Genomic DNA, 26,265 nt, shown 5'->3' on the forward strand with positions numbered 1-26,265 from the left:
AATGTCTTCTGCATTTTATATACTAATTGATATATGCCACATATTAGAAGCATAAATGAAGAAGGAAAAAAGGGTGCACCCCTCGTGAAAATCGCTAGGGTAAAAAATAAAATAAAATAAAATCCGGACCAATAAGATGGCCCCTTACTGGATCAGGTTGCACTCAGGGCACAACTCCTATGCTGGCATTAATGATATGGTCAGCACCATAGTAAATTCATGGAAAGAAAAAAGAGCTTCTGGGGCATCTGTGTCGGCGCTTCTCCAGAGATGAAAGCTGATATCCCAATTTTGTGGATAAAAGTTAGTTTTATTGGTAAAATGCAACGCTAAAATACACAAGCATTTCCAACCCGAACTGGGCTCTTCGTCAGGCATAGGGAAAACAGTAAAACTTGTGTCTTTATGCACACAAAAGGTTATAGGTTCTGAGTAACTGTTCACACTGATACACGTTCACATTCATCATTAAAACATAATGCAGTATGAATTGTTAAAAACAGAACAGAAAGAGTGCACTACTTTAGGCTCCGCTATTCTCTGCAGATTGCTACATCGTACATTCAAATCCTTGCTGCACTGTCTCCTGGAGCTGCGATTACTACTTCTCCAGTATGATGGTATTTATGGAGCATGACGTATTGTTTACCGAGAGGTTGATTGGATGAATTTACGGCATATGATCCGATGCAGTGAGTTTGTATTGACATAGTGTCACTTTTCTAAGGAGTAGTGAAGTCGTTACACAGTTAGTGATACATTCTTGCTTTCATTTTCATTTGTAAATTTGCTACATGAGATCGCTGTAGTTTGTAATGGGATCGCTTCTGCTTGAGCTGTCACCTGCAGCTGCGGTAGTAATCGTAGTAGTAATCGCAGCTGCAGGAGACTTGAATGTACCATGTAGCGATCCAAGTACAGAGAATAGCGGAGCCTAAAGTAGTGCACCTTTAACATTATTATTATCCTCTTTCTGTTCTGTTTTTAGCAATACATACCACATTATGTTTTAATAATGAATGTGAACGTGTCTTCGTAACAAAAGGCCAGTATCAGTGTGAACAGTGACCCGGAACCTATAACCCTTTGTGTGCATAAAGACACGGGTTTTACTGTTTTCCCTATGCCTTACGAAGAGACCGGTTCGGGCTGGAAACACTTGTGTATTTTAGCGTTGCATTTTACCAATAAAACTAACTTTTATCCACAAAATTGGGATATCAGCTTTCATATTAGAAGCAAGTGTTCTAGAAACAAAAAGATTCTGTCTGTCCTTAAGACTGAATTATAAATAATTTAATTTTAAATCCTTTTCCATATTTTATGCTAAAATTCCATATAGAGATGTAAATCCTACAAAAGTAATACAAATTGGTAAAACAAAGTCCTACTGCTTTATCACTCCTTAAAGTTAGGTTTTATTTTTATTATTAATAGAATACTGAAGAGTGAACATATATTACGTAAGGTGTAAGAACCACTAGGACAACAAAACAGAAACCTACTGGTTAACACTAAACTTATACAACAATTACATGTAAGTCAATGTTATGTCATTGATAATGATGAAGCTTGTGAAATTTCGACCAGTAAATTGTGATGTACCATCCAACTCAAGAGAAGTTAATGGAAGCTGTGAGCTGTGTTCTTTTTGGATGTGCTCGTATTCACCAGATATAATTCGATTCATGGGGAACATGCTTGTCTTCGGTCCTTTTAGGTGAAGGCGTGTGCTGTCTATTTTTGGTGCCTGTTGGCCTCATGGCATTCATAATGTTCCCTCCATACTCTGACAAAAAAACATTCAAAAGCATGTAAATTAGAAAAGCATATCTTCTGCCGTTATTCATATTTTACATTTGTTTAACATAATGAAGAGGAGTGTCCATGTAAATAACATAAAGGTCATAAAAATTATGGCGTTATCCATTGATCTTTTTACATTTTTATTGCTGTCTGGGCTGCCACAAAAAAAATTAAAACTTTTACTTACCTTCTGCCACTTGGCAATGCTGCAGATATTGGTCTCCCCTCCTCTGGCCCCGGTGTCTTTCCTGGTTTTGGGCCAGACATATAACACTGTGCTTGCCTAATGATAGGCTGGGCGTCAGTGTGATGTAAAAGGCCCGACCATGACATTGCCTATTGTGGCAATTGTAAAAAATAAAATAAAAAAATGGGGATTTGCACTGTAAGCCTTGACATAGGGCTTATCAAAATGGCTGAGGCTGAATGATTAAACTCCATGTTTTAAGTCTGTCTGTCTGACTCTGTTCTAAGTTAAGCATATTCTAGACTGACTCAGTGCACCCAAATTTCTGTGCATTTGTGGTGAACAGTATCATCACTTAGGTAACTCCTTTTTTCCCGTCTTTGTAATAATACTTCTTTTCCAGTAAACTACACCCCTTTTTGGTTGATGTGCAGTTTCTTTTCCTTTAGTCGTTATTTGCTTTATACATTGCTGTTCACCACAATTCTGGTGCATTTGAGGACCAAATTCTGATGCAGCAGCCTTAGCAAACCTGCCCCAATGGTTTTGTTTTAACACCTTAACGACAATACCCGTAAATGTATGTCATGGTGCCATGGTACTTAGTGCACCATGACGTACATTTACACTCCGCCATGACAGCGAGCACCGAAACGGTGCTCGTGTCATGCGCGGCAGGTCCCGGCTGCTATCAACAGCCAGGGACTCGCCGGTAATGGCGGACATCTGCGATCGTGCGGATATCCGCCATTAACCCCTCAAATGCCGTGATCAATACAAATCATGGCCTCTGCGGCAGTGTGGTACTTTAAATGGATGATTGTACCGCTCGCAGCGCTGCCGCGGGAATCCAATCATCCAGCATGGCAGCCGGATGTCCCCTCACCTGGCTCCGGCTGTCTCACGGGGTCTTCTGCTCTGGTCTGAGATCGAGCAGACCAGAGCAGAAAATCACTGATAATACTGGTCAGTGCTATGTCCTATGCATAGCACTGAACAGTATTAGCAACCTAATGATTGCTATAAATAAAGTGTAAAAAAAAAAAAAAAAAAGTAAAAAAAATATGTAAAATACCCCTCCCAAAAGCGTAAAAAAAATAATTAATACACATATTTGGTATTGTCGCATGCGTAAAAGTCTGAAATAAAATACATTGTTAATTTTACCGTACGGTGAACGTAATTTTTTTTTTTAAGTCCAAAATTGATGCTTTTTTTGTCACATTTTATTCACAAAAAAATGTATAAAAAGTAAAACCTAGGCAAAAGTGGTACCGATAAAAACTACAGATCATAGCGCAAAAAATGAGCACTCATAGCGCCCCATATATGGAAAAATTTTAAAGTTATAGATGGTCAAATTAGGGCAATTTCAAACATAATAATTTTGTTAAAATGGTTTGAGATCGGTACAATTATAGAAAAGCATATAACATGGGTATCATTTTAATCGTATTGGCCCACAAAATAAAGAAAACATGTGATTTTTAACGTAAAGTGTACAGCGTGAAAACAAAACCTTCCAAAATTTGCTAAATTGCGGTTTTCTTTTCAATTTTCCCACATAAATAATATTTGTTTGGTTGCGCCGTACATTTTATGGTAAAAGAAGTGATGTAATTACAAAGTACAATTGGTGACGCAAAAAACAAGCCCTCATATGGGTCTGTGGATGGAAATTTAAGAGTTATGATTTTTAGAAGGCGAGGAGGAAAAAACGGAAATGCAAAAATAAAATTGGTCTGGTCCTTAAGGCCAAAAAGGGCCTGGTACTTAAAGGGTTTAAACATCATTCCAATTTTTTTTTGCCACTCAAAGCCCTTATCTGGCTGTCATCAATAAGTATTAGATAAACTGTTTATATTACATCATCATGATGTTTGGGCTGTACAAACACTGAGCTGCTTGACTTGCTTCTCTGCATGGGTCCTCTGCTATTTGCTTGGCCTTTTTAACATGTGATTAACAAGCAGGAGAAATTATAAAACATTCTTATTCTAGATTTTCAACTACCACTAGTTTTTGGGGGTGTTCATTTTTGCTTCCTCCACTATCTGCAGAAAGGCCAGAGGGGGTGGGGGGGCCATCAATCTCTAGATAGGTGCAAGGCCCAGAGGTAGGATTTACATTTATTAAACATTAATAGCATATCTTGTCTATATGCCCTACATGTCTACATAGGAATATCACTTTAAACTGGGAAAGAAGAGCATCACAAAGCAATAAGATGACAATGTTCCTCATACTAAAAATATCTTTGTAAGGATATAAATATTGCTAGTCTGCATGCACATAGTTGTACTTTATGTTTGGATCCTGTAATGTGTATATGTGTGTGTGTGTATATATATATATATATATATATATATATATATATATATATACATACACAGTCATGGCCGTAAATAAGTAACACATGTTTTGCTATACACATGTTTATTCCCTTTGTGTGTATTGGAACTAAACCAAAAAAGGGAGGAAAAAAAAAAGCAAATTGAAGATAATGTCACACCAAACTCCAAAAATGGGCTGGACAAAATTATTGGCACCCTTAACTTAATATTTGGTTGCACACCCTTTGGAGAAAATAACTGAAATCAGTCGCTTACTATAACCATCAATAAGCTTCTTACACTTAGCGCTTTGTTGCCATTCATTTCTGGGGGCTTTTTAACGTATGTTTGGGGTCATTGTCCTGCTGGAAGACCCAAGATCTCGGACGCAAACCCAGCTTTCTGACACCGGGCTGTACAGTGCGACCCAAAATCCGTTGGTAATCCTATGATTTCATGATGCCTTGCATCATTGAACCTCCACCATATTTCACTGTAGTACGTGTTCTTTTCTTTGTAGGCCTCATTTCATTTTCAGTAAACAGTGGAATGATGTACTTTACCAAAAAGCTCTATCTTGGTCTCATGTGTCCACAAGACGTTTTCCCAGAAGGATTTTGGCTTACTCAATTTCATTTTGGCAAAATGTAGTCTTACTTTTTTATGTCTCTGTGTCAGCAGTGGGGTCCTCCTGGGTCTCCTGCCATAACGTTTCATTTCATTTAAATATCAACGGATAGTTCGTGCTGACACTGATGCTCCCTGATCCTGCAGGACAGCTTGAATGTGTTTGGAACTTGTTTGGGGCTGCTTATCCCCCATCCGGACTATCCTACGTTGACACCTTTCATCAATTTTTCTCTTCCATCCACGTCCAGGGAGATTAGCTACTATGCCATGGGTTGCAAACTTATTGATAATGTTGTACACTGTGGACAAAGGCAAATCTAGATCTCTGGAGATGGACTTGTAACCTTGAGATTGTTAATATTTTTCCACAATTTTGGTTCTCAAGTCTTCAGACAGTTCTCTTCTCCTCTTTCTGTTGTCCATGCTTAGTGTTGCACACACAGACACACAATGCAAAGACTAAGTGAACTTCTCTCCTTTTTATCTGCTTTCAGGTGTGATTTTTTTATATTGCCCACACCTGTTACTTGCCCCAGGTGAGTTTAAAGGAGCATCACGTGCTTGAAACAATCTTATTTTTCCACAATTTTGAAAGGGTGCCAATAATTTTGTCCAGCCCATTTTTGGAGTTTGGTGTGTCATTATGTCCAATTTGCTTTTTTCCCTCCCTTTTTTTGTTTAGTTCCAATACACACAAATGGAATAAACATGTGTATAGCAAAACATGTGTTACTGCGATTCTTTTCTGTGAGAAATTCTTCATTTTCTAGAAAAATTTCAGGGTTGCCAATATTTTTGGCCATGACTGTATAAGTATGTATGTAAAGATATATATATATATATATATATATATATATATATATATATATAGATAGATGGATAGATATATTAATATATTCACATCCAAATGGAAAGTAAGTCAGCACTCAACGCAAGTGGCCTGACAGGCCACAGCACAACTCCAGAGATCAAGTATATGTTAAAAAAAGGCTTCTTTGCACCTTTGCCTGTCTTATGGTGCAATACATTTTGAAGCCTATTTAACCTATTCTGGATCCCTGGTGTTGTGTGTGGCCAGTCTCCTGTTTGCAGGTATAACATCCTCCACTCTTCTGGGAAGACTTTTTACAAGGTTTTGGTTGTGTCTATGAAAATATTTTCCCTTCTATCCAAAAGAACATTTGTCAGGTCAGACTCTATGACAGGGCCTGGGTCGCAACTTTAATTCTTGTTCATCCCAAATATGTGAGGTTGAGGTCAAGGCTTCATGCAGTCCAGTCAAGTTCTTCCACACCAAATTCATCCAACCATGCTTTTATGGAGCTTGCTTTGTGCACTGGGGCACAGACATGAGATAAAAGATTTGATTGGTAAGGGTGTGGGTGCTGAGACCCCGACCAACTGTATGGACTAGCAAGAAGAAATATGTTGCTGTGCATTGATTCTTTCTATGCAGCACATTTTCAGTGTCTGAAATTATATTTACCCTTTAGGATTATCTGTCACTGGAACTAAAGCCAAGTAGCCAACCCCTGAAAAATAACTCATAGAAGTATCCCTCCAAAACCAAACTTTACAGTTGACACAATTGAGTCAGGCAGAAACATTCTCCTGGCATTCATCATACCCAGGCCCGTCCATCAAACAGCCAGATAGAAAAGCATGATCTCTCACATTACAAAACATGTTTCTAATTCTGCAGAGTCCAGTGGGGGGGTGCTTTACGCTACTCCATATGACGCTACTCATGGAAACCAGTGCCATGTAGTTCTACTTGTAATGAAAGATGAGGTTTGGAAAGTTGTGGTTCCTATATACTTCCACTTGATAATATCCCCCACAGTTGATCATGGAAGACATTTCCTAACCTGATTTGTTATCATCCTATTACAGTACTGCGCTGGTATAAATGTTTATAAAGGCACACTGCATACATCAGTGATAACAGGGCACCTAAATTCTATAACTAAGAGGTGCGCCCCGAAAACACTTTTTTTTTTTAATCAACTGGTGCCAGAAAGTTAAACAGATTTGTAAATTACTTCTATTTAAAAATCTTAATCCTTTCAGTACTTGTCAGCTGCTGTATGCTCCACAGGAAGTTCTTTTCTTTTTGAATTTCTTTTCTGCCTGACCACAGTGCTCTCTGCTGACACCACTGTCCATGTCAGGAACTATCCAGAGCAGGATAGGTTTGCTATGGGGATTTGCTACTACTCTGGACAGTTCCAAAAATATACAAGAGGTGTCAGAAGAGAGCACTGTGGTCAGACAGAAAGGAAATTCAAAAAGAAAAGAACTTCCTCTGTAGTATACAGCAGCTGATAAGTACTGGAAGGATTAAGATTTTTTTTTATAGAAGTAATTTACAAATCTGTTTAACTTTCTAGCACCAGTTGATTAAAAAAAAAAATGTTTTCCAGCGAGTACCCCTTAATGGTCTATTCACACGTACTGTATTCTTTGCAGATTGTGCAGGATTTTCTGCAGCAGATTTCAATGTAAACTGAACACAGCTTGAAATACTGCGCATCAAATCTTCGCAGAATACTGTACATGTGAATAGACCCTAAAGATGCTTGAATTACTTTGTATCCTGAATGCATAGTAAAATATAATCATTTAAAGTTCCTGTTTACTGTTACTATCAGAGGGGAAGTTATGTGCTGTGTGTAGATAGAGCCCTAGGTTTTTGGCTGATGGACGAAAATTAATACACTATTTTTTTCTGACGAACAAATCTTCATTTTAAAGATTTTCGGACAAACAAATCTTCATATTAAAGATTTTCTGGTTTATATGAACAGATGACTTTTCCGGTACTGGAACTTAAAATTTTCTCCCTAGCAAAGTTCCATTTCTGGCTCTTTTAAAGTTGTGCATTTGTTATACTTTAGCTATTTGTATATTATGAATCTAAGGTTATATCTCTGTTTGTTCAGCATACTTACAGATTGGGTAAACAGTTCTGGACCGGGCATGAATACATAAGTACCTGCTTGTTTTAAATTCTGTCACACTCCATAATAGTACCTGTCATTATCTGCCAGCATCCTCAGATTAAAAGCTTGCACTGGACAAGAGCCAAAACTTCCTTGCCAGTTTAAACTTCTGTGGTGGTCTGGCCCCTCTTCTACTAAACTCATGGAAGGAAAAAGAACCATAACTTACTGACTTTGGGAAATGGCAATTCGCAGTCAGGGGGTGTTTATGACAGATCCAGCTTTGACCACGTCCCCCCTTGCTAAGCATTCTGTTGTTTAATTGCTCATATTATGGAATTATTCATATAAGCTACAGGGACCTGTCATGACTTCATGAATTTGTTTTTCTGAAATGTACACAACATGAAAACATGAATACAGTCTAAGGCTGCATTCACACAGCCTTATTTGCAGTCTGTGTGAGGTCTTTTTCACAAAAAAAGTTTTCTTGATTCCCTCTTACGCGATCCAATACGGTCTTTGGCACAAGACACATAAGGTTAACAAAAACTTTGGATGAAAAATGTTTTTTTTTTTTTCTAATTATATATAACATAGTCTCCACCTTGCTAGTCGAAAGAGAATCTTGGCAACTGTAGCATATTTCATCAGTATATTTTTACTCATTTTATATTTTTATTAAGTGTTTTTATGATACTTGCCAATTTATTGTTTTTGTAGCATCTCCATTTAGTACATTGATCATACAAAACAGTGCTGTTATGAGTAGTGATGAGCGGCAGGGGTCATATTCGAATTCGTGATATTTTGCGATAATATGGACGAATATTAAACCTATGGTCGCGAAATTTGCATATTCGCTATGTTCGTTCTCTTTTTTTTTTCATGGAAAAATTCATAATGAAATTCACAAGTGCGCATGTGCGATTATATAGAAGGGAGGGATCAGTGTCCTCTGGAAATGTCGATATTCGCAATTAATTGCATATTCGCCTATATGAAATATTCGCGCTCCACACCGACTCATACAGTAAATAATATTGGAGCCTTCTTTGGACCACAAGCTGGAGCAGGGAGGGATGATCACTTTTTTTTTTTTTACACTGTACACATCATTGTTGTAATGTGTACTGTGAAGAAAAAAAAATATTCGCTATATATCAAAATATTTGCAAAATCAAGAAGTGCCGATATTCACGGCAAAAATTTGCATTTCGAATATTCACGCTCAACAGTAGTTATAAGTACAAATCATTTTGGCTCACCAATAGTGTTGAGAGCGAAAATCCGAAATACGAATTTTTACCGTGAATATCGGCACTTTATTTAGAATATAGCGATATATATTCCTAATGACGAATATTTGTTTTTTTTTGTTCTTCACAGTACACATGACAACAATGATGTGTACTGTGTAAAAAATATTAAAAAAAGTGATCATCCCTCGCTGCTTCCAGCTTGTGGTCCAAAGAAGGCGCCAATATTATTTACTGTGTGAGTCGGTGTGAAGCGCGAATATTTTGTATATGCGAATATGCAAATATTCGCGAATATCGGCACTTCCAGAGGACACTGATCCCTCCCTTCTTTTACGTGAAATATAATCGCTCATGCGCACTATGTGAATTTCATTACAAATTTTCGCATGGAAAACAAAGGGAACGAAAATAGCGAATATGCAAATTTTGAGAACATTCATCCATATATTCGCGAAATATCGCAAATTCGAATATGGCCCCTGCTGCTCATCACTAGTCACCAACAGCTTTATATACCGTTGTGATCGTGATCATGTTAGTATTAGGTTTGGTCTACACTTGTGATTTTTTTATTGCTGTGATACTGCTGTCCAAACATGCAATAAATAAGTTTTACCACCATAGACATTTATTCCTTATCCTCAGCATAGGGGATAAAGTTCTGATAGTTGGGGTCTCTATTTAATGTCTCTGAGAGTGCTGGAGGTAGCCAAGTACAATGCATGGCTATCTATGGCACTCCCACAGACAATGAATGGAACAGTGTTTGAACCTGTGCACTGCTGCTGCAGTCCCATTCATGAGTCCTGTTTTTAAGTTGCAAGGGGTGCCAGTGGTCATATTTCAGACATTTTCATTAGTGGTACAATGAGTATCTTTAATTGTTTTTAGTGTATACTTTCTTCATGGTTGAAAGCTGTGGAAAGCAGTTGCTCAAGACACCTATCAATATCACACGAATAGCTTTGCGGCATTACAGCTGTGTCCCTCGTCATCCACTAGAAGGCCTATAAACAAACCTTCCTTTGGGTGCAATTGAAAAGCAGGTGTGTACTGTGGGTAAGAACTACAACTTATTATTTGTGTATCAAAATAGGGAGTGTGTTCCAAAAGGCGGTTCCTAAACATAAAAGAACTGCAAAAGTAGGATGTTGAACTGTTTGACCTATTACCTGTTGCAAGGGCTGAGGCCTGACTTTTCACAGCTCTAAAATTTATAATCTGTCATTTGATGAGAAGTGGACTATCTAGCACTCCCTATATTAGAGATCTCTCTATAAGAGAAGAGACAATGGCACAGTCACAGTTATTTTCTCTTGGAATATACATTCTGGGATATCAAAATTTTTGAAATAGTAGTAGCTGTTGTTTGGCATAATAAACTACATTTGGAAATCTTGATTTTGATCGTGGTGGACAAATGGGTTGTCAGAGCAGTCGCTTTTCTGTTATCATTTCCTTCAATAACAAGTGATAATCATCAGTCTATGAAATAAAGAGGAAATGTTCTTACTTTTGTTACAATGTCTTCCATTCCAGCCTTCTTTACACTGGCATTTGTTGGGTTCAATGCAGGTTCCATGTGAACCACATGAGGGCTCACAAACAGCTGCATGAAACAAAGTAAGATTATAAATTACAGCTTTTTAGCTGAAGTTACACAAAACTGGTTTATTTATTTTTTATGAGATCCAGTAGTGGGGACAGGTAAGCCATACATGTTTGACACTGGGATCTACACACTTGTTGAAAACAGGGGTCACCTGGCCCCTAACTCACCTGGTGAAAGGGCCATCAGCCATTAACTCTAGGCAAAGAAGAAATAAGGAGTTTGCCAGTCAAGCACTCTCTATTCACTTTTAATGGAGTTACATGTAAATACTTGCACATTTGCTCAGCTGCTGTAGTAACTCCTATAGAAAGTAATGGAGACAACCATACATGTGTGCCAATGGGGGTGGGTATAATAAGCTATAAATGTTTAAAATGGGAAAATTGATGAAAAACTGATTATATACTGTTTCATTATTATTTCCCTGTTTCATATATTCTTAATGCATTCTTATGAAGTTACAAGGCTGTTCTTAAAGGGACTGTCCAGTGGAAGAAACAACCTGTGTATGGTGTTTATTTGCTTCTGCTCTTTGTGACATGACGCCACAGCTTATAGGAAGAAACTTACAGCTAAAATGAATGATCTGTCCACATTGGAAAATAAGACTATATTAGTAAGTAGCTTTATTATACATTTTGATACTATACACAACTTGTTTCTTTCACTGGACAACCCCTTTAATGTGCAGAACTGATGGCTCTTATAATGCCATTTTATAATTAGCTTCAGCTTCCGCCAAGATTTTAAATGGTGCAACTAAAGATGTGACAATTGGCATTAAAAAGGAATGTACTACCTAGATTTTATTCACTGATTGGAGTCAGATACTGAAATATAATCTTTATTCTAAAGTTTTTTTTCTGTCTGATTGTATTTATTTGTACATTATTATGAGGGCTGCCATCTTTCCTAAGCTGTTTAACAGCATTAAGCGATATGCTTTACAGCAGGCCCTATAAGCAACAATGGACTGTAAAAGATAAATTGTAAAAGCCTCTGAGAGTGCTAGAAGAAGGGGGAGGCTGATCTGTGAGCAATAAAAACATCAGGAAAATATTTAATTATATCAAGTGAAACTGGATACTAAATTCATTAAACAACGTATGAACAAGCACAGTGTCCCACATTATCCAGATATCTCTTATTATTACAATATTAATAAACTCCATGATTAAAATGTAAAACTTACGCTTTGAGCACAGATCTCCCTGGTAGCCCTTGGAACATTTGCACTTGTTCTTGCCACTGCATTTTCCTCCATTTCGGCACGGCTGTTGACATTTACCTTAGGAAACCCACAAAGGCACATACCAGGTGAATAGAATATCAATAATTACTTATATAGGGAATGGTGAAATTAACATGGTGTATGTCACATTACATTTAATGGAATCTATATTACCTGGGGCCACATACTCTAATTATATGTACAGTACAAGACCAAAACATCATTGACACCTGGATATAACCTATGTGTTTGTTAAACATCTCATATAAAACCATATAATACATTAATATATACATATCTACCATATATACATTAATATGGAGCTAAACCACCTTTGTTGCCAGTCCTATGAAAGTGACTATAATTCTATGCATCCATTCTGATGCTAATATTGGGCAATAAGGCCATGCTTGCAGTTGGTGTTCCAATTCATCACAAAGGTGTTTGTTTTGTGGGAACGTTTCTGTCTTGCCTTTAACAACATTAAAGGGGTTATCCAGGAAAAAACTTTTTTTTATATATCAACTGGCTCCAGAAAGGTAAACAGATTTGTAAATTACTTCTATTAAAAAATCTTAATCCTTTCAGTACTCATGAGCTTCTGAAGTTTAGGTTGTTCTTTTCTGTCTATGTAATCTCTGATGACACGTGTCTCGGGAACCGCCCAGTTTAGAAGAGGTTTGCTATGGGAATTTGCTTCTAAACTGGGCGGTTCCCGAGACATGTGTCATCAGAGATTACTTAGACAGAAAAGAACAACCTTAACTTCAGAAGCTCATAAGTACTGAAAGGATTAAGATTTTTTAATAGAAGTAATTTACAAATCTGTTTAACTTTCTGGAACCAGTTGATATATATATATATATAAAAAAAAGTTTTTTCCTGGAATACCCCTTTAAAGTCAGCATACCAATTGGTGTTCGATTTATAAATAAAAAATGATGCTGCACAAGAGCCCTGGATCATTTTCTGACAAAATAGTAGTTAATTCTATGCTTTTGAGCAGTGAGAATTCATTGACATTTAGCGTTTCCAGATAAATACATTTTGCAGCTGCATGGTAAAGTGTGATTTATTACTCCAGGGGATGTCCAATAGTAATGTATGAATTCATGGCATTGTATATAATGGCCAAAGGTCTATATTAAATTAAACCCATAACCTCTGCTTGTGCTGGCTATGCTTGGATGTAGTTGACACTTGATATTAAATGGGTTTTGCCATTTAATAAAAACTTTTGATATGTCATGAAGACATATCAAAGGTTTTGTTCTGTCTGGGTCTGAGTCTTGAGATTACCAAATTAAGCCAGGGGAAGTGTGCTTAGCACACTTGTTTTGGCCAAAGTTAGTGTCAGGGTCTAAGCACTCAGATTGCAACCAAACAAAACTTTTGCTATGTCTTTATGACATTATCTCCATGTCATAGAGATACAGAGCTCTGTGTCACATGAATATGTTGTCTCATAAGGTCATCTATGGGACAGCCTTGCTTACGTAGTCATAGCAGGGAGATAAGTGTGCATGTCCTAGTGAGTGGCTGGGGTCTGAACACTCAGGCCCCGACTGATAAAAAACTTTTGACTTGTCCCTAGGAAATGGATTTTTTTTTTTTTTTGACGGGTACACTTTATGTAATGCAAATCAGCACCCATGGGATGCAATTTCTGGTTGTTGATAGGTTGCCATGGCAGGTGGCACCGTACAATAACCCAATAAGCTGCCTGTCAGTGTAACACTAACAAACATAATACACTGTGATATAGAAGAACTGCAGTGTATTATTTAGGTGTAGGGAATAAGGAACTTTACTGAAGGTCTGTGAAAAAAATGGGATTGTCTATGATTTTAACTGGATAAACTTTTGTCAATAATGAATTTTCCAGTTTACATTAAATTGTGCCAATCTTTGCCAATTTTTTTTCTCTCTTCTTCCCGACATGGGTGGTAATGGGGGGGGGGGGGGATATAAGGAGGAGGGAGGGGGTGGAGGGGGGATAGAAACTATGAATAATGTTTGTTGCAATAAAATGTAATGTGTTATGATGTGTATAATTGAAATCTAAATAAAAATATAAAAAAATACAAAATAAAAAAAATTGTGCCAATCTGTTCATATCAGTATTCTAGGCTGTAGACCTCAATAATCCTTAGAATGTATTAGTGTTTTCCAATTTTTACATACAAATATCAGGTTTCTTTGATTTATTTGTAGGTTGTCTAGAAAAAGAAAATAATAACATTGACAACCCAAATCAGAAGACTGCATGGTCAAGTCTTATAAAACAACTACAAAAAAAGCTAAATGAAGTAAAATAAATTGCACATAATTATACTTTTGTACCATAAAAAGCAATGTGTTATTTATTCAATATGGCAAATGTTATAAACAATAAATAAACAAATAAATAAATAAATACATAAATATAAAAAAAAACAATGTTAGGATCACACATTTTTTTTTAAATCTCTTGTGTATGTTGTTAAATATTATAAATGAATGTCTACCTTTCTACAAACTATATAGAAACTGGGCTTCTATTCAAAAAAAGTTATTAAAGCTTAGACTAAATGTAAGCTTACTGGCATAGAAACTGATAGGAAAATGTGAATACATTTGTGCTTCAAACATCACCCAGTTACAGTGGCATGTGTGAAAGGCTTTGATGCCAAACCTCTGAAAATTCTTTGATCTTGACATAAATAAAAGCAGCTTGAAAGCTGCAGTGGGGGCTCCAATTTATTACATTTTAACCTAACACAGACTAAGGGCACATGATTGAAGAATTTCAGCATAATGGGTTGTGGTCACTTACTTGTTTCACACTGATCTCCTTCAAAACCTGATGGGCAGATACATTTTCCCGGGTAGAAGCACGTTCCTCCATTCAGACAAGTTGTGGTACAATTTGCTGTATAAGAAAAATCAAAAAGAATATACATGTTTTATAAAAAAAATAAAAATCTTAAAAGATATTTTAAGACACTTTGTAGGTAGTATTCCATCCAATAGAAGCTATGCTGCTGCACTCTTTATACTCTTATATTATAACATAGTCATAGTTCAGGAGGGCAGAAGGGAGTTGCATCTAAGATGACAGCATTCTTTAATCATCAGTCAGCGCCAATACCCTGCACTGCGGACATAGCTTTGTCACCCACACTGGATTCTATCCTCGGGGACCCGGATGACCACCCACTTATTTCTGGCTTCCAGATATCTTGTAAGGCTATTGCCATAGAGGCATCCCACACATCTCCCCCTGACCGTTTTGTGTCTTTGGAGTCTATGGTAGCGACTACCCTAACATACCTCCAAAAAAGACTCTTCGCATGAATTTTTTTTTTTCAGCATTTGTTTTTCTGAAAAGAGTAGATTGTCCAGCGCAATACAGGATCACAGGAGCAATTTATTGATATTAAACCTCAGTACATGGACAGAGTAGAACAGGTGACGCGTTTTGGCCCACCTAAGGTGGGCCGAAACGCGTCACCTGTTCTACTCTGTCCATGTACTGAGGTTTTATATCAATAAAGGTGGGCCGAAACACGTCACCTGTTCTACTCTGTCCATGTACTGAGGTTTTATATCAATAAATTGCTCTTGTGATCCTGTATTGCGCTGGACAATCTACTCTTTTCATCTTCAGTGCCTTGGTGCTGCCCACGCCAGTCCAGGCGCAGTGGACTTTGAGGTTTGAGAGCTGGAATCACTTCACCTTACCTTGCACATGTTTTTCTGTTACAATTGTTAGGTGTTTCATTGTCAGTCAACTTAATCCTTTTTATGACCTGCAAAGCCTAGCAGTTTCCCCTTTTGATGGTGTTATTCCTAACATAATCATAGTTTCTTGCAACATGAAAGGGCCACATGAATGGCCAACATGAAAAGGATGACATTATTATGCCATGTAAAGAAAAATAGAAAGTTGATAGAGCTGTTACAGGAGACCCACTTAAAGGGGTACTCCGGTGGAAAACTTTTTTCATTTTTTTAAATGAACTGGTGCCAGAGTTAAACAGATTTGTAAATTACTTCTATTAAAAAAAATCTTTATCCTTCCAGTACTTATTAGCAGCTGTGTGCTACAGAGGAAATTCTTTGCTCTTTAAATTTCTTTTTTGTCTTGTCCACAGTGCTCTCTGCTGACACCTCTGTCTGTGTCAGGAACTGTCCAGAGCAGCATAATTTGCTATGGGGATTTTCTCCTGCTCTGTACAGTTCCTGATACGGGCATCAGGTGTCAGCAGAGAGCACTGTGGACAAGACAAAAAAGAAATTAAAAAAGAAAACAATTATCTCTGTAGTATACAGCAGCTAATAAGTACTGGAAGGATAAAGATTTTTTAATAGAAGTAATTTACAAATCTCAATATGAATTCGAGTAGAATACAGACATAGTGCACATCTACAATCTTGTATAATGATCTGATTGCTTCTCAGCACAATATCAAAAACTAACAGGTTGTTAGTATACATTTTTGATCAAAAAGTACAAGCCCACTCGCCACGTCAAGGCCACCTATTCAGAGTGGGTCCCTAACGTCCCTAGCATAAAATGGCGTAGCACCGGGCGGCGACCACCACCGCCGCGACACAGGTGCCCACGGGGGGGGAGCGACCCACTGGCAGAGCGGCCCCAATGCCTCTCAAACCAGTCTATAGGCCGCACCCGCCCGCAGACACAGCGCCACGGCAGCAACGGACGCCGCCCCGCACCACACCAGTGTGAACAAGGTGTAATGGCTCACTTACCTTGCCTTACCTTAAAGATTTTTTAATAGAAGTAATTTACAAATCTGTTCAACTTTCTGGCACCCTTTAAAAATCCAATTTTTACCATATGCAACATTTGTGGGTAGGGGCAACTCTTGGCTCTCCAGCAATGAACAAGTAAGTGGGTGTATTTAGAGGGACAGAAATAGTGATCCAAAGGGTTGTAGCTGTAATCGGGCCCTTAGCCAGGGGCCCACAAGCCAATCAACAGCTACAACCAGTGCCAGCTACCCCTGCTGGTTTAATGTCATGCAGTTGAACTCAGGAGTCAAGGGGAGAGAGGAGAAGGGGGTCTGCAGCTACTATAAGGGTACGTTCACACGAACGGACCCACATCGTATTTTACCTGCAGATCTGCTGTTGAAGGATCCCTGCATGGTGGCTTTACATGTGCCTGCTCGGAGTGGCAATACGCCTCTACAAGCAGACACACTGCTATGTGCGAGTTGCCGCGCATGCACAGTACACTTGCCCATCGTGACAGCTCTCGGCCTAGCTCATGGAGCAGGGGAAAGGCTGCGATGCGCGCAAGTACACAGCGCATGCGCGGCAACTTGCACATAGCAGTGTGTCTGCTTGTAGTGGTGTATTGCCGCTCCCAGCAGGCACATGTAAAGCCACCATGCAGCGGTCCTTCAGCAGCGGATCTGCAGCGTAAAATACACTGTGGGCACGCTCGTGTGAACATACCCTTAGGCTCACAGAGCAACCCCTGCAATATGCATCATCACTAAAGTGACTGACTGAAGTGACTGATCCACCTACACTCCCGTGACTTAAGTGATTAACAGCCCCCACTCCACCTGCACTCAGCTTTCTTTCAGAAAAATTTAGTGTATAATGTGTACAATGTGTAAAATGTGTATGTAAGGTATGTATATGTGATGTGTACATGTATGGACTGTACTGCAAGTTTAATGTGTATGTGTAATGTGTGTCTCTGTATGTGTGGGCATCAGGGCTCAAGTCCTGCAGGAATGCATGGGAACGGAATTCCTGCACTTTTTCCACAGCAGGAACACTGTTTATTAGCAGGAGTCCTGCAGGAGTTTTTGTCAAGTATGTAGAGACAGTAAAGAGGTTGTGCAGCAGCTCTTCCTTTCACTCAATCTGACATAAGACATGGAAGGACGTTGCTGAATGCCAGGCATGACAATGGCCAAGGAAGCCAGCTAATACCTGGCAAGTATCTTGCATGTATTCTATTAATTATGATAGGATACATGTATAGAACATGCCGGACACCACACATAAATATTTGTGGGCTCAACCAATGAATAAAGAAAAGATGGGTGCAACCAATGCTTCATAATAGACAAGAAAAAGCAGAAGCACCCACAGGCGCACATCAATAGATAAATAACAATTTGTACTTTATGCAGGTCACATAATAAACAATGTATATATCACACAATTAAAAACAATTAAAATATGGGAGCCAAATAACACATGGTCTCCCAAAAGCCACGGAGGGGAACCCCCAGTGACCTGGAGAGTCCCCTCAAGGGACACCCGCTAATCCACAATATTGTGTAACAAACATTCCCTTGTCACCGTATACCCCTATATGTTATGTAGATATATGAGTATTATTGCACAATTCCTAGCAGCAAAAGGATGTAAACCACCATACACAGTCAACAATTCCTATGCAAACACAGGCAATAATGAAAGTGCACCATAATAAGCAGCCACAGTATTAACAACCACAATATTCGCAATAATACTACCCAATATGCGGTCAAGGGAGGAAAGACCATTAATGGGGTATTCCGGGAAAAAACATCTTATCCCCTATCCAAAGGATAGGGGATAAGATGTCTGATGGGGGCCCGCTGCTGGGTCCCCCGCTATCTCCCTACAGCACCCGCATTCTATATGGGGTTGCGTCTCTAGTTTCGGAAACCTCCGGGTTTCCGGGACTGGAGACGTGACGCCATGCCATGCCCCCTCCATTCATGTCTATGGGAGGGGGCATGATGGCGGTCACGCCCCATCCCATAGACATGAATGGAGGGGGCGTGGCGTGACATCACGTCACGTCCCCAGTACTGGAAATCGGAGGTTTCCGAAACTGGAGACGCAGCCCCGCATAGAATGCTGGGCCCCCCCACTTTGGATAGGGGATAAGATGTTTTTGCCCAGAATACCCCTTTAATTGTCTTTCCTCCCTTGACCTCATATTGGGTAATATTATTGAGAATATTGTGGCTGTTAATATTGTGGCTGCTTATTATGGTGCACTTTCATTATATTTCATTATAGTATTTGCCCGGAATATCCCTTAACAATACATCACATAGCAGGTACAGGAGCAGCTGATACCTGGCCAGTATCTTGCAGGTATTCTATTAATTATGATAGGATACATGTATAGAACATGCCCGATATCAGACGTGGCAATTTCTTGGCAATTGTCTTGTGGGTTGTGCGGCAATATCCCTCCCTGTCTGATATCAGTTTGGGAGAACCCCCTGTGGTTTCCTGCGCGTATTGATCCTTTTCCATAAAAAAGTTAATTATATCTATTTTTGGACTCTTGTAGGGACTCTAAAGGTCACCTGCCTTATGTACTTCTAGATACTTTAGCAGGTAGGCTTGGTCTGTTTGATGTATATGGACCTAATGTGAATAATAAACCCTTTTTCCATGATAAGAAATCATACTTTTGCAAGACCGTGAACACCTTGTGGCGGTGGGTGGTGACCTGAATACTGTCTGGAATGTTAAAACAAGCAATCCCATCCTTCATCTGGCCTTCCTTTATCCAACAGCTCCTTCTTCTCTCAGCTTCTAGACATCACAAATTTGACCGAAACTTTTTCTCATCCTGATGGACATGAGTACATACTTTTTTCTCATGTTAGGACATCTTGGTCTCGCTTAAACTATTTATTGGTCTCTTGGAGCTTGTTAAACTGGTTGTTAGACATTTACTATACATGACATCTTAGTTTCTGATCATGCTCCAATAAATCTTCTCTCAGATACCTACCCGAAAGGGGTTCCTCAATTGCTTAACTAGAGATAAGGATTAGGGGGAGATTTTGCTGAGTTGCCCATAGCAACCAATCAGATCGCTTCTTTCATTTTTGAAAAGGTCTCTGAAAAATTAAAGAAGCAATCTCATCGGTTTCTAGGGGCAACTTGACAACTTTTCCTCTGGACAGGTTTTGATAAATCTTCCCCCATACTAAGAAAATGTCGCTCACACAGATGATCCTGTTCTTTTTTTGTAAAACTGTAAATAAAGGCAGTGCTGTGAGGCTGTATTATCTCCCATCTGGCTATAAAGAAACTTTGTGCCAAATGCACTTCTGGACAAGAGTCAATTCCTGGGGAAAAAAAAGGATGGGACCTCACCCACAAGATTTCCGTTCACAAGATTTCCACTCAAGGGCTGGTCCTGCAGGACTCCTGCTAATTGGAATGGTGTTCCTGCTGTGCAAAAAGTGCAGGAACTCCATTCCCATGTGCTCCTGCCGGACTTGAGCCTTGTTTCTGGAAATGGAATAGCTCTTTTTAGCTAAAAAACAAAAAAAAACTGCTCACTACATTAGCAAGGGGCCCTAGATGTCTAGGACATAAAACATTTTATAAGTAATCCCACTATTTATCTTTATAAGAAGAGAAAATGTCTTGTGACTAGTTGTGATCAACAAATATTTACCTATACACAGGTAAAAAGAGAAGCATATTTCCATATTTTTTGTGTGTTTGTAATGTACCTTTATCACAGTTGGTGCCATAGTATCCGGGAGGACAGATGCATAATCCTGGGGTTACGCAGAGCCCACCATTTAAGCAACGTGGCATGCAAAGTGCTGCAATAAAACAACAAAATAACAGATTATAATGCGGTTTAACATTGACTCCACATACATACAGGTCATCAGATAATAAACCCTGTAAGTTCAAATATATTTTAACAATGTGGTTGCTAAATATTTCTGTATCATTTTGAAGTAAGAGCTTTAGTTTCCTTAAGAATTATGGTAATTTATAATGCACACTGCAACCTGCATCTGGCACTTAAAATATGTGGCACAATACAATAAGCCAAAACTAAACATACCCACTAGATATTTACCAATGAAAATCTTTTAAATTATGTTAATCTTCTCCTGTACATTTCCTGTGTTGATATATTTAATTGCCCAGTTTGTTACTCACTGGCCAAGATTTACTATAGCAAATCCGACCAGACTTGTGGTGCAGTCTTACCAAACTAGTGCTACAAACATTATGCATTTGAGACACTTTTTAAACAATTTATTGCCCCTCCTGCCAAAGGGGCTTGTCTTCGGTAAAGGATGAATGACTTCAAAGGAAATGGATGTGGCTTGATAAACACCAAAATTGTGTGCACAGACAACTATAGACTTTCACATAAACTTACATAAAGCACATTAACAATAAAAATATGCATGCAAAATTTTCATGATTTTACAGACGCAATATTTTTTTTTCCAATGGAATACGCCTGATAATACACTGTGTGAATAAAATATGCAGCATATATATTGCATGTGAACAAACCCAAAGGGCCCATGCACACTATGGAATTTCCTCACTACATTCTGTCAGTGGATTCACACTGCCTGGAATCGAGAGTTTTTCGAAATTCCACGAAAGAATAAACATGAACATGGAGACATAATGTTGCATCAAAGCTGTATACACCCATAATATATTAAGCTATTTTAACCCCTTAAGGACCAAGGACGTACCAGTACGTCCTTGGTCCTGCTCTTCTGATATAACGCGGGGTTACACAGTAACCCCGCGTCATATCACGGCGGGTCCGGCGTCATAGTGAAGCCGGGACCCGCCTCTAATAGCGCGCAGCGCCGCGCGCTATTAACCCTTTAGCGGCGCGCTCAGAGCTGAGCCGCGCGGCTAAAAGTGAAAGTGAAAGTTCCCGGCTAGCTCAGTCGGGCTGTTCGGGATAGCCACGGCTAATCGCGGCATCCCGAACAGCTGACAGGACAGCGGGAGGGCCCCTTCCTGCCTCCTCGCTGTCCGATCGCCGAATGACTGTGCTCAGTGCCTGAGATCCAGGCATGAGCAGTCATGCGGCAGAATCGTTGATCACTGGTTTCTTATGAGAAACCAGTGATCAATGATGAAGATCAGTGTGTGCAGTGTTATAGGTCTCCATGGGAGCTATAACACTGCAAAAAAAAAGTGAAAAAAAAAAGTGTCACTTTTTATATAATTTAAGAATGAATAATAAGCGATCAATAAGTCCTATCAATGCAAAAATGGTACCGTTAAAAACTTCAGATCAAGGCGCAAAAAATGTGTCCTCATACCGCCCCATACACGGAAAAATAAAAAAGTTATAGGGGTCAGAAGATGACAATTTTAAACGTATTAATTTTCCTGCATGTAGTTATGATTTTTTCCAGAAGTCCGACAAAATCAAACCTATATAAGTAGGGTATCATTTTAATCGTATGGACCTACAAAATAAATATCAGGTGTCATTTTTACCGAAAAATTTACTACGTAGAAACGGAAGCCCCCAAAAGTTACAAAACAGCGTGTTTTTTTTTCAATTTTGTCGCACAATGATTTTTTTTCCCGTTTCACCGTAGATTTTTGGGCAAAATGACTGACGTCATTACAAAGTAGAATTGGTGGCGCAAAAAATAAGCCATCATATGGATTTTTAGGTGCAAAATTGAAAGAGTTATGATTTTTTAAAGGCAAGGAGCAAAAAACGAAAATGCAAAAACGGAAAAAAAAAAACGTCCTTAAGGGGTTAATCAAAACTTTTACATTTTTTTTTTAACATAAACTTAGTGAGACGTAAACAACAAATAGGTGGTCTCAAAAAGCAGGAGGTGCTCAACCCCAAATGCAGTTGTGCATATATACTGGGGGAGCAGATCCTGCCCTTGTGGTCTGTTGCTAATGATGATCCCCAGCATAAAATGCATATAATGGGGGATGCCTGCAGGAGACTACAAGTGCCAGAATGGCATCCTACACCCGATGAAAGGTGTGGATGTGTAACAATTAGAACAATAATACAGGAATTTAGGTGCACTCCTGTGGTAGATGTATACAATGACATTGGCTAACCCTCAACACTGATGTTAAAATTGAGACTTTAGCCTTATATAAAGGACATACCTGAGCCTGCACACCAATACGAAGGTTTCTCAAGTGGCATGGGACCTAACACTAAATCTACCTGTGCTGTATGGGCAAAACCAGGGGCCAGTGGGCAATTACAGCAGCTGCTTTAATTGCCCACTGACCCCTGGTTTAGCCCATACAGCACAGGTAGGTTAGTGTTAGGCCCCGTGCCACTTGAGAAACCTTGGCATTACTGTGCAGGCTAAGGTATGTCCTTCATATAATGATATACTGGCTAATGTCTCAATTTTAACAAGGTCAGCCAATGTCATTGTTATATTGTTTACATATAACACAGTAGTGCACCTAAATTCTTGTATTATAAACTTAGTGAGGACAGATTTGGCATGTGTATCTGTTACACACTTTAATATCATACACATGCACCACATACTTGTGCAACCATTTTACATTGTAGAAGGGTGAAAAAAGAAATGTTACCCTCATTTAATTTAAAATGCTACTTTTAACTTAGTTTGTATTCAAATTTCCGATTGTGTGTGTCATGAATGTATAATAGGTGTATTTTGCTATGATAAAACAATGCACACAGTTTTTCAGCTGTTTTTAAGACTAATATAAATGGCTTAAAATGACTGAAAAGTATGGACTAAAAAAACAGACTAAAAGATATTTGGTTTGTATTTTCAGGTTTTTGGTCTTCTTTTTTGCAGCCTTTTATTTTTATTTTTTTTTAACATAAACTACTATTTTACAGATGAAAAATGCCCCATTATACAGTGTGTGTGTGTGTGTGTTTGTGTGTGTGAAAATATCCTAAGCTGCAGGAGATCTGCTCTTTTGTACATATTTGTTTCATACTCCTTGAAAGGGGAAGCACAGAAGAGGAGATCTCCCTTATTCAGTGTGTACCTGTAGGTAGACCCACCCTCAATAATTGCCCTCTTGCCAAGATTAAAAACAGAAACAACCATACTCACCTTCCTGTACCAGCTCCAGGCAGTATACGCCTTAACAGTCAAATGCAGGACATGTGGGGAATATCACTGCAAAATTGGGAATGTCTCGTCAGATTCAGGACAGCGGGGACACTGCTCTAGGGGTGATTACGGTGTGCACAAACACACCCGGCACACCCTGTGCACATGGTTATGGCTGTTTAAATTACCTTTTCAAAATCCAAGGACACACAATAAGAGACATAAATAATACAACTGTTTGTGTGTTATTAGTAACAATCAGATCACATTTTCACTAGCAATATATGCAGAAATCCAGGTAATTCCAAATGGTTCTGAAAATGTTTTCTTGCAACTATACAGCTTCACCAATGATATTCAAGGTAGACAACTCCACAATAATACTCAGAGCATATACTGAATTTGCAGCAGGGTTGTATGAGCCCCTGAGCTTCAGTCTGTTATGACTCATTCATGCTTGGGCCAATCTTGAAAGAGTTAAGTGGTGCCATCTGGGGATAACTGCGGAGCCATCTTTTAATCTATTCCAGTTTGTCTCCTCATGAGGAACTAAGGAATTTGTAATGAATGTATCAGAGCTGGAATGCCATCCTTTCTGTAATCTATCCTGCAATATTGTGGAAGGGATAACATTATGTATGGAATTAAAATAACCAGGAGTCATCAAGCCATATAAAGTTTTATTTGATGCCGCTGTCCCTACACTAAATCTACTATTCTGCCATATGCATGGGCTCACAGCTGTAAGGTTATTTTTACAAATGTTGGCAGTGTTATAAAAGACTGTTTCAGGCTTCAGGCACTCAGTGTGCATATTTGTTTGCAAACACCAAATACAAAACAGGAATGAGCACATTACCCCCGTAAGGACACAGCCCATTTTGGCCTTAAGGACACAACCAATTTTCATTTTTGTGTTTTGTTTTTTCCTCCTTGTCTTCTAAGAGCTCTCTTCTTTTATTTTTCCAGACACAGACCCATAAAAGGGCTTGGTTTTTGTGTACAAAGCTCTTTTATTGACACAGTGAGGACCTACACCATATTAGGTAGGTGGCTTTAATGTTTTGGCTGATCCTCTATAAGTCCCTTGTATCGTCTGATCAGAGAAAGTTTTACCTTTTTCACAGTGTGGCCCGTAGAATCCATCTGGACATTCACAAACGTGCCTCTCGTTACAGAAGCCACCATTTCTACAACCACCAGGACATTTTGCTGGATAAACAAAATAAAAAAATGTATGTTATATATATAAAATGTATATTAAAATGTATAAAGTGATCTAAGATTTTTTGATAACATTGAACTAATGGTTTCTAGGAGTGTCAATTAAAGGCCCCATTCACATCAGGTTTTTGCCATGTGTTAATCCTGCATACCAGCTCTGTTTCTTACTAGTTTACGCTATACAACAAAAACAGAATAGAATACTGTAGTAGATTATGCTATTCCATCCACCAGGAACCAATCAAAAACAAAATCCTATAAATGGAATTTCACTAATAGCTTGAGATGCCACAAAGTCATTAGATAGAGCTAGGAGAAGCTCACAGCTCAGTGCTTCACTCTTTTGATCGCCACTTAGCCATGCGCTTTCCAAGGCTCTATCTAGCAATAGGCGAGGGTGTAACACCGAGCAAAATTTTTAATCCACTTTATATTATTTTTTTTAGATGACTTTTCAATGTATTTTGGTATTAAATAAATTTTGTTTAAATAACTGTTCTCCACTTACCTTGCTGACATGTTTTGAAAAATATGGCATTTTGCGGTGTCTGGAGAATGACATTGCCCTCTGTATTCATAACAATAATATTAACCTCAAATGCTGCCACCCCTTCTTGATTACCAAGGCAAGGAAATCCGATCTGGACAACTGAAGAGCAAGGACAAGAACATGAAAGCACCAGTTTTTGAATTGACAACATTATAATCTTAATAAGCGTAGTATTTGTGTCTAACATTTATTAAGACATATATAATCTTTATTTCTGTTGCTTTTAATCCAAAAATTGCAGACAATGGCTCAGAGTTACTAAAACTGTCTCAATCTTTTCACAATGCAAAGTTAGAAGCACAGACTTCAAATTGTCAAGTTTATACCAACTTTTAGTTGTTATACTTCAAAGCAGAATCATATGGCAAAGTAGTGGTGCATTTTTGGTGCACATAGGTCACGCCACCTTTGTTGGCTCCAGTGGCAAAGTGTTTATAAAACTCCTTATAAATATGGTGCACAGTCTTGTGCGCCAGTATCTGATAAATCTGCTCCAATGTTGTTTTTCTTTTGCTTTTGTTTGTTGTTTTTCTTATACATTATTTTTTATGCTTATATTTGCCAATGGATTTCTATAAAACTATACAATGTATATGCACACACAGAGTAAAATATCAAAGTAAA

The 26,265-nt window shown here is 38.6% G+C and overlaps 1 protein-coding gene across 3 annotated transcripts in view; it reads right to left on the bottom strand.

Annotated features, from left to right (window-relative positions):
- Nucleotides 1-1,192: 1,192 nt before the first annotated feature.
- WIF1 (WNT inhibitory factor 1) overlaps nt 1,193-26,265 on the bottom strand; it is a 162,138-nt gene continuing 137,065 nt past the window's right edge. For all 3 annotated transcript variants that reach the window (XM_056574265.1, XM_056574264.1, XM_056574263.1), the window contains exons 4-10: nt 25,600-25,740; nt 24,984-25,079; nt 20,508-20,603; nt 14,819-14,914; nt 11,965-12,060; nt 10,674-10,769; nt 1,193-1,789 (exon numbers count right to left, since the gene is read on the bottom strand). In XM_056574265.1, coding sequence (XP_056430240.1) covers nt 1,668-1,789; nt 10,674-10,769; nt 11,965-12,060; nt 14,819-14,914; nt 20,508-20,603; nt 24,984-25,079; nt 25,600-25,740 — 743 coding nt within the window. In that variant the 3' untranslated portion in view covers nt 1,193-1,667. The remainder of the gene's footprint in view (nt 1,790-10,673; nt 10,770-11,964; nt 12,061-14,818; nt 14,915-20,507; nt 20,604-24,983; nt 25,080-25,599; nt 25,741-26,265) is intronic.

Source organism: Hyla sarda, chromosome 4 (genome assembly GCF_029499605.1).
Source record: "Hyla sarda isolate aHylSar1 chromosome 4, aHylSar1.hap1, whole genome shotgun sequence".
In the NCBI taxonomy this organism is placed as follows: domain Eukaryota; kingdom Metazoa; phylum Chordata; class Amphibia; order Anura; family Hylidae; genus Hyla; species Hyla sarda.